The sequence below is a fragment of the Ranitomeya imitator genome, chromosome 2 (genome assembly GCF_032444005.1).
Source record: "Ranitomeya imitator isolate aRanImi1 chromosome 2, aRanImi1.pri, whole genome shotgun sequence".
NCBI lineage: Eukaryota > Metazoa > Chordata > Amphibia > Anura > Dendrobatidae > Ranitomeya > Ranitomeya imitator.
This window is the reverse complement of record NC_091283.1, coordinates 640,023,094-640,039,595: the sequence shown is the minus strand read 5'-3', so window position 1 is coordinate 640,039,595 and position 16,502 is coordinate 640,023,094. Positions and strand designations below refer to the sequence as shown.

Sequence of the window (16,502 nt, the reverse complement as noted above, 5' to 3'; positions counted from 1 at the left end):
ACACCCCATGCCGCATTCATAAGAGATGATGATTTCTGATACATATAGTAAGACGGAAACCCTGTATGTGTAGCGCAAGCGATTGGAAGATGGCAGCTTCTAATCTCCTAAGGAGGCTATTGAAGCAAGTAAAAAGTAAAAAAAAACACTCCATTCAAATTTAAACAATAAAACCTGATGTATCAAAATATACACTAAATTTATCCGATCTATAAATGGCGTAATGAGAAAAAAATTGAAATGCCAGAATTGCGTTTTTTTGGTGGCTGAAGCATTGCAATAACAGGCGATCAAAACAAACATTGTATCTATCCTGAAATGGTATCAAGAAAAACATCTGCTCAGTGTGCAAAAAATAAGCCATAACCCAGCCTCCGAACTTAAAAAATGGACACACTACACGTCTCTGAAAATGGCGACAATCTATTTATTTTTCTTTACAAACGTTGGATTTTTTTTTCACCACTTCAATAAAAAGAACCTAGACACGTTTGGTATCTGCGAATGCGTAATGCCCTGGAGAATCATAATGGCAGGTCAGTTTTAGCATTTAGTGAACAAGGTAAAAAAAAATGGTGAAATTGTACTTCTTTTCCAATTTCACCACACTTGGAATTTTGTTCCTATTTTCAAGTGTACGATATGATAAAATCAATGGTGTCATTTTAAAAGTACAACTCGTCCCGCAAAAAAACAAGCCCCCACATGGCCATATTGACAAAAGAAAAATAACAAAGTTATGGTTCTGGGAAGGAGGGGAGCGAAAAACAAAAACGGAAAAGCACAAGGTTGTGAAGGGTCTAAAGTACCAAGGGTCATAAAGTTATCTACTGTATGTAGATGTAGGGTTCAAAGATGGCTATCTGTGCAGAAGTAAAAGGGGTTTGACACCTTCAGATGAGGTAATTGATCACATATGTGAGATGCCGGGCAGATGAAAGTCTCTAAACATGGAAAGACGTGTGTATCGTGAACATTAGTATTTAGATTCTGAGTGTATAGATAGCGTGTGAAGTAAAAACAGACCAATTATAGAGAAACAACAGTTAAGGGTCGATTGGCTCATAAGGAACTTCATAGTGTATGGAAAGGTGATATGTGCAAGGAAGAATACTCTTTTATTCTATATTTTATAAACTTAACATTGTATGGTGGAAAGCATATTATGGTTATTTTTTTATTGTTCTGTTCTTAGGATTATATTGTTGTGAAGAAGACCTCTGACCAGATGGGGGACAACATGGTTTTTAATGAAATCAGTGGAAGAATGCAAAGCTCTATTGCAGTATATCCTCATTCTCTGATCTACGAGCGGAACAACGAGCAGAAGATCCTAGAACTCACCAACAGGATCATTGAGCTGCTGACCGGAGAGGTGAGCGCTGCTGGGATAATACGGCCATTCTGTTCAGTTGCAATCACAATTATTCAACCCACTTTACAAAGTAAGCTTATTAAGGGAGTTCACAAAAAATATTAATAAACCAATGAAACAATAACAATTTAACTCAAAACAATTAATAAGAAAAGTGTGTTTTGTCTTTTTCAAAATGTAACAAAATGCTATTTTTAAAGGCAACCTGTCAGCCGATTCATGCTGCCCAAACCGCTATTTGAAATGCTGTAGCGGTACAGAGAGGATATTCTTTGAAGGTTAGGCCGGGGACTATAGGCGAGAGCAGACTAATCTAGCACCTGTCCTGGCCGGATCTTCCCTGCGCCGGGCGATTGACCAGTTTGTTTTTCTCGTGTACTAGTGAGACACTCGGTGCAGCGCTGGGAAGAGCCGGCCAGGGTATCTCTAAGGCCTCTTTCACACTTCCGTCGTTTGGCATCCGTTGCAGTCCGTCGTTTTGGGCAAAAAACGGATCCTGCAAATGTGCTCGCTGGATGCGTTTTTTGCCCATAGACTTGTATTAGCGACAGATGGTCACACGTAGCGTCCGTCGTGTCTTGGCGGACCGTCATCACAAAAAAGTTCAATGTAAGGTTTTTTTGTCCGTCGCGTCCGCCATTTTTGACTGCACATGCGTGGCCGGAACTCCACCCCCTCCTCCCCGGACTGCAGAATGGGCAGTGGATGCGTCGAAAAACTGCGTCCGCTTCCCACGTCGTGTAAAACTTTCACAACGTCCATCGGTACGTCGGCCCGACGCATTGCGACGGACCCTTACTGACGGAAGTGTGAAAGAGGCCTAAAGTATATGTATAGCTGCAATTCATTCTGTCCACGGTTTGGGCAGCAAGAATCGCTTGACAGGTTCCCTTTAATGTCTACTGCAGTGTCAAAATTATCCAACCTCTTCATGAGAAGGGTCTTTAGTACTTAGTGGAGCTCCTTTAGTTGTTATGACCTGCTCAAATGTGACTTATAGTTTGACACCAGCTTCAGGCAGCATTCCTGTTGAATCTTAGCCCATCCCTAATGGACATTGCCGTCTAGGTCGCTGATATTCTTTGGTTTGTGTGACACAACTGCCTTCTTCAAATCTCATGCCACCAAAGATCTTCTAAGGGACCGTAGTGAGGCAACTCTGACAGCCTTTCGACAATCTTCCAGGACTTTTTCTGAAACCAAGCCTTGGTGGACTTTGATTCTTGGAGTCATTGTCCCGACACTCAAGCTTCAGCTTTTTCACAGAAGTAATGATGAATTCTCCAGGTATTTTCTGACGCTTGATTGATTCCATCTTGCCATCCAGTGCCAGAGAATATCTCTATTTAACTCTAAAAAGTATTCATTGCTGTGCAAAGATGCATCAAAACACGTGTTATTGCTGCCAACAAATTCCTAGAGATCCAGAAATTTCTGCAATCAAAAACTCGATGTGTGCATACAGCCTAATAATCCTGATTGCAACTGCAGCATTATTAGTAAGGCTTCTGCCTAATTAATTAGTGATGACCATATCTTTTTTTGCGGTGTCAGGTTCCAAGAGAAGATGAAGATGTCACACTAAATTTCACAGTGGAGGAGTGGGAACGATTTGGGCGTGACTCAGTTAGTAACATGGACATGATGATTATGGAGAACCATCAAGCACTAAATTCATTGGGTAAGATAAGCTATTACTACACTCATGTAAAGAGTCTATGTAGTTGATGAAATTGTGCTTGAAGGGAATCTGTCACCACGTTTTTGCTTCCTGTTCTGGGGCAGAGACCCTGATTCCAACGATATGTCACTTACTGGGCTACTTGGTCCTACTGATAAAATCACTGTTATCAGTAGGAGATTATCACTAAAGGACTAGTAAACTTGCTGCCATGTAGTCCTCCATATTCATGAGTTCTATATAACCCCACCCACACCACTGATTGTTAGTTTTGTGTGTACACCGTGAACTGACATACAGCTGCCAATCAGTGGTGGGTAGCAATATCTTATATAACAATAACACATGTTGTAGCAATCTACCCTAGATAGTTATCAGGGCCATATGTATAGATTATTGGGATTATTATGACCTATAATCATAAATCACCTAAGAATACAAACAGAACAGATGCTACTGGGGTCCATATTAATAGAAAAATACAAAACTTTCTTATTAAAATACAATAGACTCAGGTTATGGGGGAATTGTCACAAAGGAATGTCACACACCGTATAATGCAAAAGATTGGCCATGCAGGAAACTGAAATTGTTGCTATGAGGTATCAATCATCACCCTAGCTTGAGCACCCCGCGCTCCAAAGTATATCACATAGGGGCATAGTGGAGGTGAGATATGATGTAATCTACCCTAAGACCCGCCAAATAACGCTGTATAATCATCAAAGTCAAGCTGGAAGAAGGAAGGTCCGAAACGCGCGTCGGGGCAGACGCGCATGGACTGTGTTGCGGACTGCCGTTAATGATTGCTGCTTGACTTTGATGATTATACAGCGTTATTTGGCGGGTCTTAGAGGCATAGTGGAGGTGAGATGTGATGAAATCTACCCTATGTGATATACTTTTGAGCACGGGGTGCTCAAGCTAGGGTGATGATTGATACCTCATAGCCACAATTTCAGCTTCTTGCGTGGCCAATCTTTTGCATTCTACTGTGTGTGACATTCCTTTGTGACAATTCCCCCATAACCTGAGTCCATTGTATGTTGCTAATAAAGTTTTGTATTTTTCTATTAGTATGGACCTCAGTATCATCTGTTCTGTTTGTATTCTCAATCAGTGGTGGGGCAGAGTTATTCAGATCTCAGATCAGCTTCAGAGAACTGCTAGATGTGTAGCAGAGGAAACGGTGATGTTATCAAAACTACAGCAAACATCCCCGTAAGGGCCACCATGCAGGAATCAAGGCGTCTACCCCTACATCCTGCTGCTGTCAGATGAGGTAGCAAAAACCTAGTGACAGATTCCCTTTAAACCGATTTTCACGAGATTATGTGCATTATTCATTGACCGCATAATATAGGGACAGGTGTTTGTACTATTAGCTCAAATACTGCTCCATTTTATAAAGTGTATCACAGAATATGGGGAAAGCTCTCCTATCCCACTTACAACTGGCACATGGCTTCTTGTCTTACCAGCCATGTACACTTTTGGTCAACATTATTGCTCACCATTAGAAATAAGGTAGGGAAAAAACGCGGCTATGTGCCAACTGTGTATCATTAGGATATTTTACTGATCTGTACAAATACAGGAAAGATAACTTGTCATCTTACATGCAATCATGAAATAAAAATAAAAAAATATGAAAACTACAGTGGACATAAGTCTACACACCACTGTTAAAATGCCAAGTTTTTGTCACGTCAAAAAAATCATACCAAGAATAATCATTTCAGGACCGTTTCCACCTTAAGGCTATGTGCACACGTTCAGGATTTCTTGCAGAAAATTCCTGAGAAAAACAGGACATTTTCTGCAAGAAATCCGCAAGAAATCTGCACACGATTTTGCTGCAGTTTTGCCGCGTTTTTTCTGCGGTTTCTTCCGGACATTTCCCAATGCATTTTGCAGTGGGAAATCCCCCAAAAACCCGCAATATTAATGATCATGCTGCGGTTTTTACCGCAATGCGTTTTTTTCGTGGAAAAAACCGCATCATGTGCACAAAACATGCGGAATTCATTCTAAATGATGGGATGCTTATTGTATGCGTTTTTTTTTTTTGTGGTTTTATAGCGTTTTTATCGGGAAAAACCACAAAAAAAAAAGGCAACGTGTGCACACAGCCTTAATGTTGCCCCTAATCGGAACAATTCAATTCAAAATCAAACTGAAATCTTTTAGGGTGGAAAAAGAAGTAAAATAATGTGGTTGCTTAAGTATGCATACCCTTAAACTAATACTTTGTTGAATTACCCTTTGAATTTATGACAGCAGTCAGTCTTTTTTTTTTTTTTTTTTTTTTAGCCAGCATGGCACATCTAGAGTTGGCCATTTTTGCCCACTCTTCCTTACAGTAGCTCCAAGTCTGTAAGATTACCAGTTTATCTCCTGTGTACAGCGCCCTCTTCAGACCAACCCACAGATTTCTATTGGATTCGGGTCTGGGTTCTAACTTGGCTATTCCAAAATTTTCATCTTCTTGTGGCAGTCATTCTTTTGTTGATTTAGAGATATGCCTAGGGTTGTTTTCATAATGGAAGATCAAATTAACATTCAGATTTTTGGGTCTGAAGGTTTTGTCGCAGAGTTGACTGATGTTTGGAATTGTTCATAATTCCCTTCACCTTGACTAAAGCCTCAGTACTAGATGCTGAAAAACTGCCCTAGAGCATAATGGTGCCTCCACCATGCTTCAGTGTGGATTTGGTGTGTTTTTTTTTTTTTTTTTGGTGATGCATAGTGTTGGCCTTGAACCAAACATATCTTTTGGAATTATGGGCAAAAACGTTGAACAATGGTCTCATCAACCCATAAAATTGACTTGATGTAGATTATGGTCACATGTAGTACACAACCAGCACTTGCCTTTAATGTTACTGAAGGCCTCTTGGCAACTCTGTATATTCTTGTAGTCTTTCATCAGTTTTTGAGGGAGTCTAGTTCTTGGTAAGATCACCGTTTTAACAAATTAAGCCACTTCTTGATGAGTGTGCCTTGGGAAAAATGTTGTATTTTTGTCCTTACTGATAACTTTCAACAATGAAATCCCTTTGCTGTGTTGTAAGCTGTTTAGGGACCATAGCTCTTGCTGAAAAATGCAACCAATAAAATGTCAGGAAAATCCTACCAGAACATCTTTACTTTATATGGAATCAGAATCATTGTAAATGATTGGTGCTGTGTACTGACCACTACCGTATATACTCAAGTATAAGCCGACCCCCCTACTTTTGCCACAAAAAACTGGGAAAACTTATTGACTCGAGTATAAGCCTAGGGTAGGAAATGCAGCAGCTACAGGTGAATTTAAAAAATAAAAATAGATGCTCCATACCGTTCATTATTGCCCCATAAGATGCTCCATATAAAGCTGTGCCACATATAATGCTGCATACCGTTCATTATTGCCCCATAGAAGCTCCATATAAAGCTGTGCCCCATATATGCTCTGCACCGTTCATTATTGCCCCATAGATGTGCCATATAAAGCTGTGCCACATATATGCTCTGCACCGTTCATTATTGCCCCATAGATGTGCCATATAAAGCTGTGCCATATAGTGCTCTGCACCGTTATTGCCCCATAGATGTGCCATATAAAGCTGTGCCATATAGTGCTCTGCACCATTCATCATTGCCCCATAGATGTGCCATATAAAACTGTGCCATATAGTGCTCTGCACCGTTCATTATTGCCCCATAGATGCTCCTTATAAAGCTGTGCTACCGGTATATATACTGCTGCAATAAAAAAAAATGCCATACTCGCCTGTCTTGCTTGCAACTCCCGGCGTCTCTCCGCTCTGACTGTTCAGGCAGAGGGCGGCGCGCACTATATGCGTCATCGCGCCCTCTGACCTGAACAGTCAGTGCGGAGAGACGCCGGGAAGATGGAGCGGCGCCCTGCGTGTGGTACGGGGATAGGTGCATATGCGATACTTACCTGCTCCCGGCGTCCCGCTCCTTCCCCGGACAGCTAGTCTTCGGTGCCACAGCTTCTTCCTCTATCAGCGGTCACCATTACCGCTGATTAGAGAAATGAATATGCGGCTCCACCCCTATGGGAGTGGAGTCCATATTCATTTCTCTAATGAGCGGTCCCACGTGACCGCTGAACAGGGGAAGAGCTGCGGCACCCGAAGACCGTGGAACTGCAGGGACAGCGCCAGGAGCCCCGGAAGCATGTAAGTATGCCTCAGCCCTCTCTCCCCCTCACCCGCCGACCGTGACTCGAGTATAAGCCGAGAGGGGCACTTTCAGCCCAAAAATTTGGGCTGAAAATCTCGGCTTATACTCGAGTATATACGGTATTTCATATGAGTTTAAATGTGTAATTCTGAACTCAACCACATCCACTACTATAAGTTTACACTTATACAACCGCATTATTTTAGTTTTATTATTTGATTTTATCTCTCAGAATTATATTTGTTTCTCAATGGATTTGTATAGGTGACATTTAACCCCTTCGTGACATGCGCCGTACTAGTACTGCTCTGCCGGCACTGCATTTGTGCCAGCAGCAGTACTAGTACGGCGCACCGATCACCGCGGTCTCGCGCTGAGCGCAGCGGTGATCGGGTGCGGGTGTCAGCTGTATATGACAGCTGACACCCCGCAGCAATGCCCACGATCGGTGCTAGCGCCGATCGCGGGCATTTAACCCCTCTGATGCCGCTGTCAGTACTGACAGCGGCATAGAGGGGGATCGCGCAGTGACGATCGCGTTGCTCCGGTGACCCGGAAGGAGTCCCCGGATCCAAGATGGCCGCGGGACTCCTTCCGGGTCATGAAATGACCTGGCTAGCCGGCGCCTGCTGAGAGTTGCTGAGAGCAGGCGCCGGAAAGCCTCCTGAACTTGCCTGTCAGATCGTTGATCTGACAGAGTGCTATGCACACTCAGATCAACGATCTGATCTAATACAGTGATGTCCCACCCTGGGACAATGGTAGAAAGTAAAAAAAAAAAAAAAAAAAATCCCCAAATAAAGAAAAAAAAACATTTCCCAGTAAATTCATTTATTTATGTAAAGTACATATTTGGTATCGCCGCGTCCGTATCGACCCGCTCTACAAAACTATCCCACTAGTTAACCCCTTCAGTGAACACCGCAAAAAAAAAAAAAAAACAAGGCAAGAAACATTGCTTTATTATCATACAGGCGAACAAAAAGTGGAATAACACGCGATCAAAACAACGGATATAAATAACCATGGTACCGCTGAAAACGTCATCTTGTCCCGCAAAATAAAAGCCGCCATACAGTATCATCAGCAGAAAAATAAAAAAGTTATAGCTCTCAGAATAAAGCGATGCAAAAACAATTATTTTTTTATATAAAATAGTTTTTATTGTGTAAAAGCGCCAAAACATAAAAAAAATTACATAAATGAGGTATCGCTGTAATCGTACTGACCTGAAGAATAAAGCTGCTTTATCAATTTTACCACACGTGGAACGGTATAAACGCCCCCCCTAAAAGAATTTCAGGAATTGCTGGTTTTTGTTCATTCCGCCTCCCAAAAATCGGAATAAAAAGCGATCAAAAAATGTCATCTGCCCGAAAATGGTACCAATAAAAACTTCAACTCGTCCCGCAAAAAACAAGATCTCACATGACTCTGTGGACCAAAATATGGATAAATTATAGCTCTCAAAATGTGGTGATGCAAAAACTATTTTTGCAATAAAAAGCGTCTTTGAGTGTGTGACGGCTGCCAACCCTAAAAATCCGCCAAAAAAACCCGCTATAAAAGTAAATCAAACTCCCCTTCATCACCCCCTTAGTTAGGGAAAAATAATAAAATGTAAAAAAAAGTATTTATTTCCATTTTCCCGTTAGGCTTAGGGCTAGGGTTAGGGCTAGGGCTAGGGTTAGGGCTAGGGTTAGGGCTAGGGTTAGGGCTTGGGTTGGGGCTAGGGTTGGGGCTAGGGTTAAGGCTAGGGTTGGGGTTGGGGCTAGGGGTAGGGCTAGGGTTGGGGTTAGGGCTAGGGTTGGGGTTAGGGTTAGGGTTGGGGTTAGGCTTTAGTTAGAATTGGGGAGTTTCCACTGTTTAGGCACATCAGGGGCTCTCCAAACGCGACATGATGTCCGATCTCAATTCCAGCCAATTCTGCTTTGAAAAACTAAAACAGTGCTCCTTCCGAGCTCTGCCGTGCACACAAACAGTGGTTCCCCCCAACATATGGGGTATCAACGTTCTCAGGACAAGTTGGACAACAACTTTTGGGGTCTAATTTGTCCTGTTACCCTTGGGAAAATAAAAACGTGAGGCTAAAATATCATTTTCGTGGAAAAAAAATATTTTTTATTTTCACGGCTCTGCATTATAAACTATAGTGAAACACTTGTTGGTTCAAAGCTCTCACAACATATCTAGATACGTTCCTTGGGGGGTCTAGTTTCCAATATGGGGTCACTTGTGGGGGGTTTCTACTGTTTAGGTACATCAGGGGCTCTGCAAATGCAACATGACACCTGCAGACCATTCCATCTAAGTCTGCATTTCAAACGGCGCTCCATCCCTTCCGAGCTCTGCCATGCACTCAAACGGTGGTCTCCCCACCCCCCTTCCCCCTTCACATATGGGGTATCAGCGTACTCCGGACAAATTGGACAATAACTTTTGAGGTCCAATTTCTCCTGTTACCCTTGGGGAAAAAAAATTGCGGGCTAAAACATCATTTTGTGGAAAGAAAAAATGATTTTTTAATTTTCACACCGCTACATTCTAAACTTTAGTGAAACAATTGGGGGTTAAAAGTGCTCACCACACATCTAGATAAGTTCCTTAGGGGGTCTTGTTTTCAAAATGGGGTCGCTTGTGGGGGGTTTCCACTGTTAAGGCACGTCAGGGGCTCTCCAAATGCGACATGGGTTCCGATCTCAATTCCAGCCAATTTTGCATTGAAAAGTCAAATGGCGCTCCTTCCCTTCCGAGCTCTGCCATGCGCTCAAACAGTGGTTTATCCCCATATATGAAGTATCAGCGTACTCAGGACAAATTGCAAAACAACTTTTGGGGTCCAATTTATCCTGTTACCCTTGGGAAAATAAAAAAATTGGGGCAAAAAGATCATTTTTTGTGAAAATTAATATGAAATTATTTTTACGGCTCTACATTATAAACTTCTGTGAAGCACGTGGAGGTTCAAAGTGCTCACCACACATATAGATTAGTTCCTTAGAGGGTCTACTTTCCAAAATGGTGTCACTTGTGGGGGTTTCCACTGTTTAGGCACGTCAGGGCCTCTCCAATCGTGACATGGGCTCCGATCTCAATTCCAGCAAATCTTGCATTGAAAAGTCAAACGGTGCTCCTTCCCTTCCGAGCTCTGCCATGCGCCCAAACAGTGGTTTACCCCCACATATGGGGTATCGGCGTACTCAGGACAAATTGTACAACGACTTTTGTGGTCCAATTTCTCCTGTTACCCTTGGTAAAATGAAACAAATTGGACCTGAAGTAAAAATTTTGTGAAAAAAAAGTTAAATGTTCAATTTTCTTTAAACATTCAAAAAATTCCTGTGAAGCACCTGAAGGGTTAATAAAATTTTTGAATGTGGTTTTGAGCACCTTGAGGGGTGCAGTTTTTAGAATGGTGTCACTTTTGGGCATTTTCTGTCATATAGACCCCTCAAAGTCACTTCAAGTGTGAGGTGGTCCGTAAAAAAAAATGGTTTTGCAAATTTTGTTGCAAAAGTGAGAAATCGCTGGTCAACTTTTAACCCTTATAACTCCCTAAAAAAAAATATGTTTCCAAAATTGTGCTGATGTAAAGCAGACATGTGGGAAATGTTGTTTATTAACTATATTACGTGATATAACTCTCTAATTTAAGGGCATAAAAACTGAAAGTTTGAAAATTGCTTAATTTTCATAATTTCTGACAAATTTTTGTTTTTTTCACAAATAAATGCAAGTCATATCGAAGAAGTTTTACCACTATCATGAAGTACAATATGTCACGAGAAAACAGTGTCAGAATCACCAGGATCCGTTGAAGCGTTTCAGAGTTATGACCTCATAAAGTGACAGTGGTCAGAATTGTAAAAATTGGCCCTGTCACTTAGGTGAAAACAGGCTTTGGGGTAAAGGGGTTAAGGTGGAAAAAGTATGATTTTTTTTTTTTTTTAGGCTACTTTCACACTAGCGTCGGATTCGGCCCGTCGCATTGCGTCGGGCCGAGATTCCGACGCTAGCGTTTGATGCGCCGCACAACGGGTGCAGCGGATGCATTTCTCCGGCGCATCCGCTGCCCCATTGTGAGGTGCCGCGAGGTGGAAGCGGAGTTCCGGCCGCACATGCGCGGTCGGAAAAAGCGGTCCGTCGGCAGCAAAAAACGTTACATTTAAAGTTTTTTGCTCCCGGCGGTCCACCACAACACGGCGCAACCGTCGCAGGATGGTTGCGACGTGTGTCAATACGTCGCAATGCGTCGGTAATGTTACTCTATGGGGCAAAAACGCATCCTGCAAACAACTTTGCAGGATGCGTTTTTTCCCCTAAACGACGCATTGCGACGTATTAAAAAAAACGCCAGTGTGAAAGTAGCCTTACGTGACAAAAATCTAACATTTTAACGAGGGTGTGTAGACTTTTTATATCCGTTGCAGTAGTTGAAATGTACAGAATTATTTATTTTTAGAGTACCACTGAGTCCACGGTGCTCTAAAAGAAAGGGGTAACATAACATACACAAATAGAAATTACAATGAACAAACTAATAGTGACAGACAGTTACAGAGGGAGAGGGCCTTACCTCTGCGGGCTTACATTCTACATGATAATGGGGAAGGGAACAGTAGGTTCGAGGGGTCTCTGCAGCTCTGGTGTTGTGGATGCAGCAGCTCTGGTAGATGTGAGGTCATTGCAGGATGTAAGCCGTTCTAAAAAGATGGGTTTTCAAATTCCGCTTGAAAGTTCCAAATGTAGGAGATAATGGCACGTTTTATGGCACAGAATTCCAGATGATGTGGGACACTATAGATAAGTCTTGTCTGCATTTTAGGGAGGAACGTACACGTGTGGAGGAGAGAAGGAGGTCTTGGGAGGACAGGAGATTACGAGATGGGAGATTAGTTCAGAGATGTATGGGGGAAACAGATTATGGACAGCTTTAAAGGTCCGTGTTAGTTGTTTGAAGTGGATATGTTGGGGAATTGGGATCCAATGAAGGGTGTTGCAGAGGGGAAAAGGGTAGGAGTTAAAGGGAACCTGTCACCAGGTTTGGCCGACATAAGATACGGCCACTGTCTTTCAGAGCTTATCTACAGCATTCTATAATGCTGTAGATAAGCCCTGGAAAGGCGGTGGCCGTATCTCATATTGGCCAAGCCTGGTCACAGGTTCGCTTTAAGGACAAACTGGAAAGGTGCGAGAGTGTTAGCAGAAAGGCCGTAGAGGATTATGTTGCAGTAGTCGAGGCGGGTTATGAGGGTGTGCACGAGTATATTAGTCGATTGGGGGGTTGAGGAAGGGACAGATAGATAGATAGATCAGGTAGGGATGATAGGAAAGATGATGAGCTCAGTTTTGTCTATATTGAGCTTTAGGAAGAGAGAGGAGAAGTGGGAGGATATTGCTGATAGCCACTCCGGGATTCTGGATATCAGAGAGTCTGGGCCAAAGAGGTGGATCTGAGTGTCATCAGTTGTCGTAGGTCAAAGTTATAGATGGAGAAGAGTAGGGGTTCCAAGACAGCGCTTTGAGGGAATTCGACAGAGAGAAGATGGGATGAAATGGTATTGTGTGAGTAGGAGACTCTAAATGTGCGGTTATAGAGGTACTACAAGGTGATCCAGGAGAGAGCAAGGACTTTGATACCGAGGGAAGAAAGGATCTGTGTTAGGAGGGAGTGGTTGACGGCATCGAAGGCAGAAGACAGATTTGGTAGGAGGAGTATAGAGAAATGTTTGTTAGCTTTGACAGTACGTAAGTCATTGTTAGTTTTGGTTAGGGCAGGCAGTTTTATTGGAATGGTGGGGGGCGGAAGCTGGATTGAAGGTTGTCAAAGAGTAGGTTAGATGAGAGGAGGGAGGAAAGTACAGTGTGGACTTGCTTTTCGAGGAGTCTGGAGGTGAGCGGGAGCAGTGATATGGGTTAATAGTTGGATGTACAGGTCGGGTCAAGGGATGGCTTCTTCAGGATAGGTGTTATTGTGGCATGTTTGAAAGCAGAATGGAAGGTGCCATAAGTTAGTGATAAATTGAACAAGTGGGTTAGGGCTGGGATGAGCGTGGTGCTGAGGTTGAGGAGGAAGTGTGATGGGATGGGGTCATGTGCTCAGATGGTGAAGTGTTATTTGGAGAGGAGATGAGTAAGCTCTCCTTCACTGATGGTGGGGAGGAAGGTTTGAGGGGGGGGGGGTAGTTGTCTGGTATACATAGGGCTTGTGGTGGTTGAGTAGTAAAAGACTTGCCTGATTTGCTCGATCTTGTTGAAGTGTACGGCAAAGTCTTCGGCAGTGATGAGGGAGGTCGGAGGGGGCAGAGGATGGAGTTATAACTGCTTGTGGCTGTGGGATGAAGAGGATACAAGTGTTGTGAAGTAGGTCTGTTTGGCAGAGGTGAGGGCCGACTTGAATGTGAAAGTTGCTTGTTTGATTGTGGTAAGGTCTTCCTGTGAATGTGTTCTTTCTTTCAGCGCCACTCTGCAATCCAGGATACTCACCAAAGATTTTTAGTCAGGTTAATGTCCAGGGCTGTCGATTGATTTGTAGCACTCTGCAATGGATTAGAGGGGCGAATGAATCAATAGCTGATGTATGTGTGTGTGTGTGTGTGTGTGTGTGGCATTGTAGAAAACAGTGGTGCTGTGTGCGTGGTGGAGTGAAGATATGGAGGACAGTGGTAGAATAGAGTTGGACAGTATGTGAATGTCTAGGTGTATGTGCAGTTTCTGTCAGTGAGCTAGATGCTGGACTTGAGGCCACAGGTGAAGAGGACAGGGAAGAGAATGTAATTAGATGGTGGTCAGATAGGGGGAGAGGTGAGGTTAGATAGGAGGCAGATGTTGGTGAAGATCAGGTCTAATGTATGTCCATCTGTGTGGGTGGCTGTAGGGGACCAGTGAGTGAGGCCAAAGGATATGGATAGTGACAGTAGTTTAGAGTCTGGCGTCAGTGGGGATGTTGAAGTTCCCCATGATGATGATGGGAATGTCAGCAGAGAGAAGGTGTAGAAGCCAGTCGGAGAATTGGTCAATAAAGGTAGTGGCCGGGCCCGGAGGTCGGTATATGAAGGCCACTTGGAGATTGGAGGGAGACTAAATACGGACTGAATACATGTCAAAAGATGGGAGGGTGGGTGGATTGGGGTGAAGGTGCAGGTGTTAGAAAGGAGAAGACCCACTCCTCTACCATGTCTGTTGCCAGAGCGAACGAGCGAAGTTGTCCAGTTAAAACAAGTTATTACTGCTGATTAGTGATGAGCAAGTGTTCTCATTGCTTGGGTTTTCCTGAGCACGCTCGGGTGACCTCCCGAGTATTTGACTGCTCGGAGATTTAGTTTTCATCGCGGCAGCTGAATGATTTACAGCTATTGGCCTGCTTGATTACATGTGGGGATTCCCTAGCAACCAGGCAACCCCCACATGTACTCAACCTGGCTAGTAGCTATAAATCATTCAGCTGCCGCAATGAAAACTAAATCTCCAAACACTAACAAATACTCGGAGGTTACCCGAGCAACGAGTACACTCGCTCATCACTACTGCTGATCCATTCATTCTCCATAGGGCTGCTGGAAAAACCGTGTGCAGAACTCGGGAGCCCCCAGCAGTTCTTTTGGTGTTAAATATTCCTCTTTCTACCAAATAGTGTGATTCCCATTGGTAGGAACACCACCATATATCAACCAGAGATAGAAAAAAAACTCTAAAAAATACTTTATTAAATACCTTTAAAAAAACAAGCCCTGAGAACACCGAGAGCTAACACCTATTTCTCTATCGTTTCATTGGGGGACACAGGAAACCATGGGTGTATGCTGCTGCCACTAGGAGGCTGACACTATGTAAATAAAAAAGTTAGTGTACACCCCACCGACAGGAAGTAGGATATTCACTTTAGCTTAGTGTCAGTAGGAGGTGGACACGGGTCTTTCATTAGGCCCATATCTACCTCAGTGTGCGTCGTTTCTTTTCAGGTAACTGGAGGGATACAGTGTGAACAGTCACTACTATACTCCCACGTATCTTCATACGTCTGACCGGCAGGACCCCAGCCCCTAACACAGAAGCGTGTTTAGGTGATCCGGACCTGGTCCTGCCTCCGTCTCCTACCCACTCGCCCACCAGAGCCTGACGGTTTGAGGAGACGCGGACGTCACACAGTACTGGAATTTTGGACATCCGATCTTTCCAGGATGTGGAGGTACATTTACCCCCCTCCCCTCCGGAAGGAAGATAGAAGATCATGGAAGAAGGTTTAGAGGTCTTTTCTTGTCATTTCAATTTAATGGTCTTTTCTGGGTTTTCTCTTGGAATCCTTAGTCCAGCCGTTCCCAAAGAGGGAAGCGTCTCGGTTTCCTATATTCCCTCTCTCCTGAGCTTACTGCGAACTGGACCTCTTCTCCATTTCTGGACCCTCCGGTTTCCAGATTTTCCGCCGACACAGTCCTCCTCTCCCAGAGAGAGCATCCCTCAAGGATACCAACGGCGGACTAATATTCAATTGCAAGGTCAACAATTGAAGTGTCCGCAGCTACATTGTGCATTGCCTTTGTCTCCACCTGGGCAGCAAAGTTTAGATGCATGGGCTAAGCTGCTCCATCAGGGCATCCTTCATGGAGTCCGATCGGACGAAATGGCTGTCTTTGTGGACTAATTTACTCTTGCAAGGAAGTACATGGTATCCGCATCCACGGATGCCGCTGCAGGTGCTGCTTGGACATCCAGCAATATCATGCTCATCCGAAGGACCATTTTGCTTAAGGCGTGGCAGGTGAACTTATCCTCTAGGAAATCCATCACCAGCTTGCCTTCCGAGGGTTTCCGTCAGTTTGGCTCCATCTTGAACCAATTATAGGAGGTCATCGGAGAGACAAGTTCTCTTCTTCCTCAGACTAAACCTTGTTGTTCTCCTGGGACCGCATGTGCTTTCCTTTAATTTATGAAAGCCTTTATCCAGGTCCTCCTTTTCTTTAAGACATCGGACATTCATGCATTTTTGCGAGGGGCTGGTCCATTTTCTTTTCATACCTTTCCTTCAGGCTCTCAGCCATTTCCAGAGTCTATGGCAGCAGTTTTGTACAATCTGTGGATCACAGGTTCAGTGCTCTGCCCTTACCTTGCCGAGGTTCTCCATGGCTCTGTCCATCATTCTTGATTTCCTTCCTTTCGTCCTGCTCGGACTCATCCTTCGTAGCGTTCTCTCATCACGCTATCTGGTCAGGGTGAAGTGCATCTATCCAGGTAAGGTCGCCCTTCCCCCTT

General features: G+C 43.7%; 1 protein-coding gene across 1 annotated transcript in view; it reads left to right on the top strand.

Moving 5' to 3' along the window:
• Positions 1-16,502, top strand: part of LOC138665370 (zinc finger protein 1 homolog) — a 54,828-nt gene that overhangs the window by 17,868 nt on the left and 20,458 nt on the right. The window contains exons 3-4 of the mRNA XM_069752795.1: positions 1,196-1,375; positions 2,930-3,056. Coding sequence (XP_069608896.1) covers positions 1,196-1,375; positions 2,930-3,056 — 307 coding nt within the window. The remainder of the gene's footprint in view (positions 1-1,195; positions 1,376-2,929; positions 3,057-16,502) is intronic.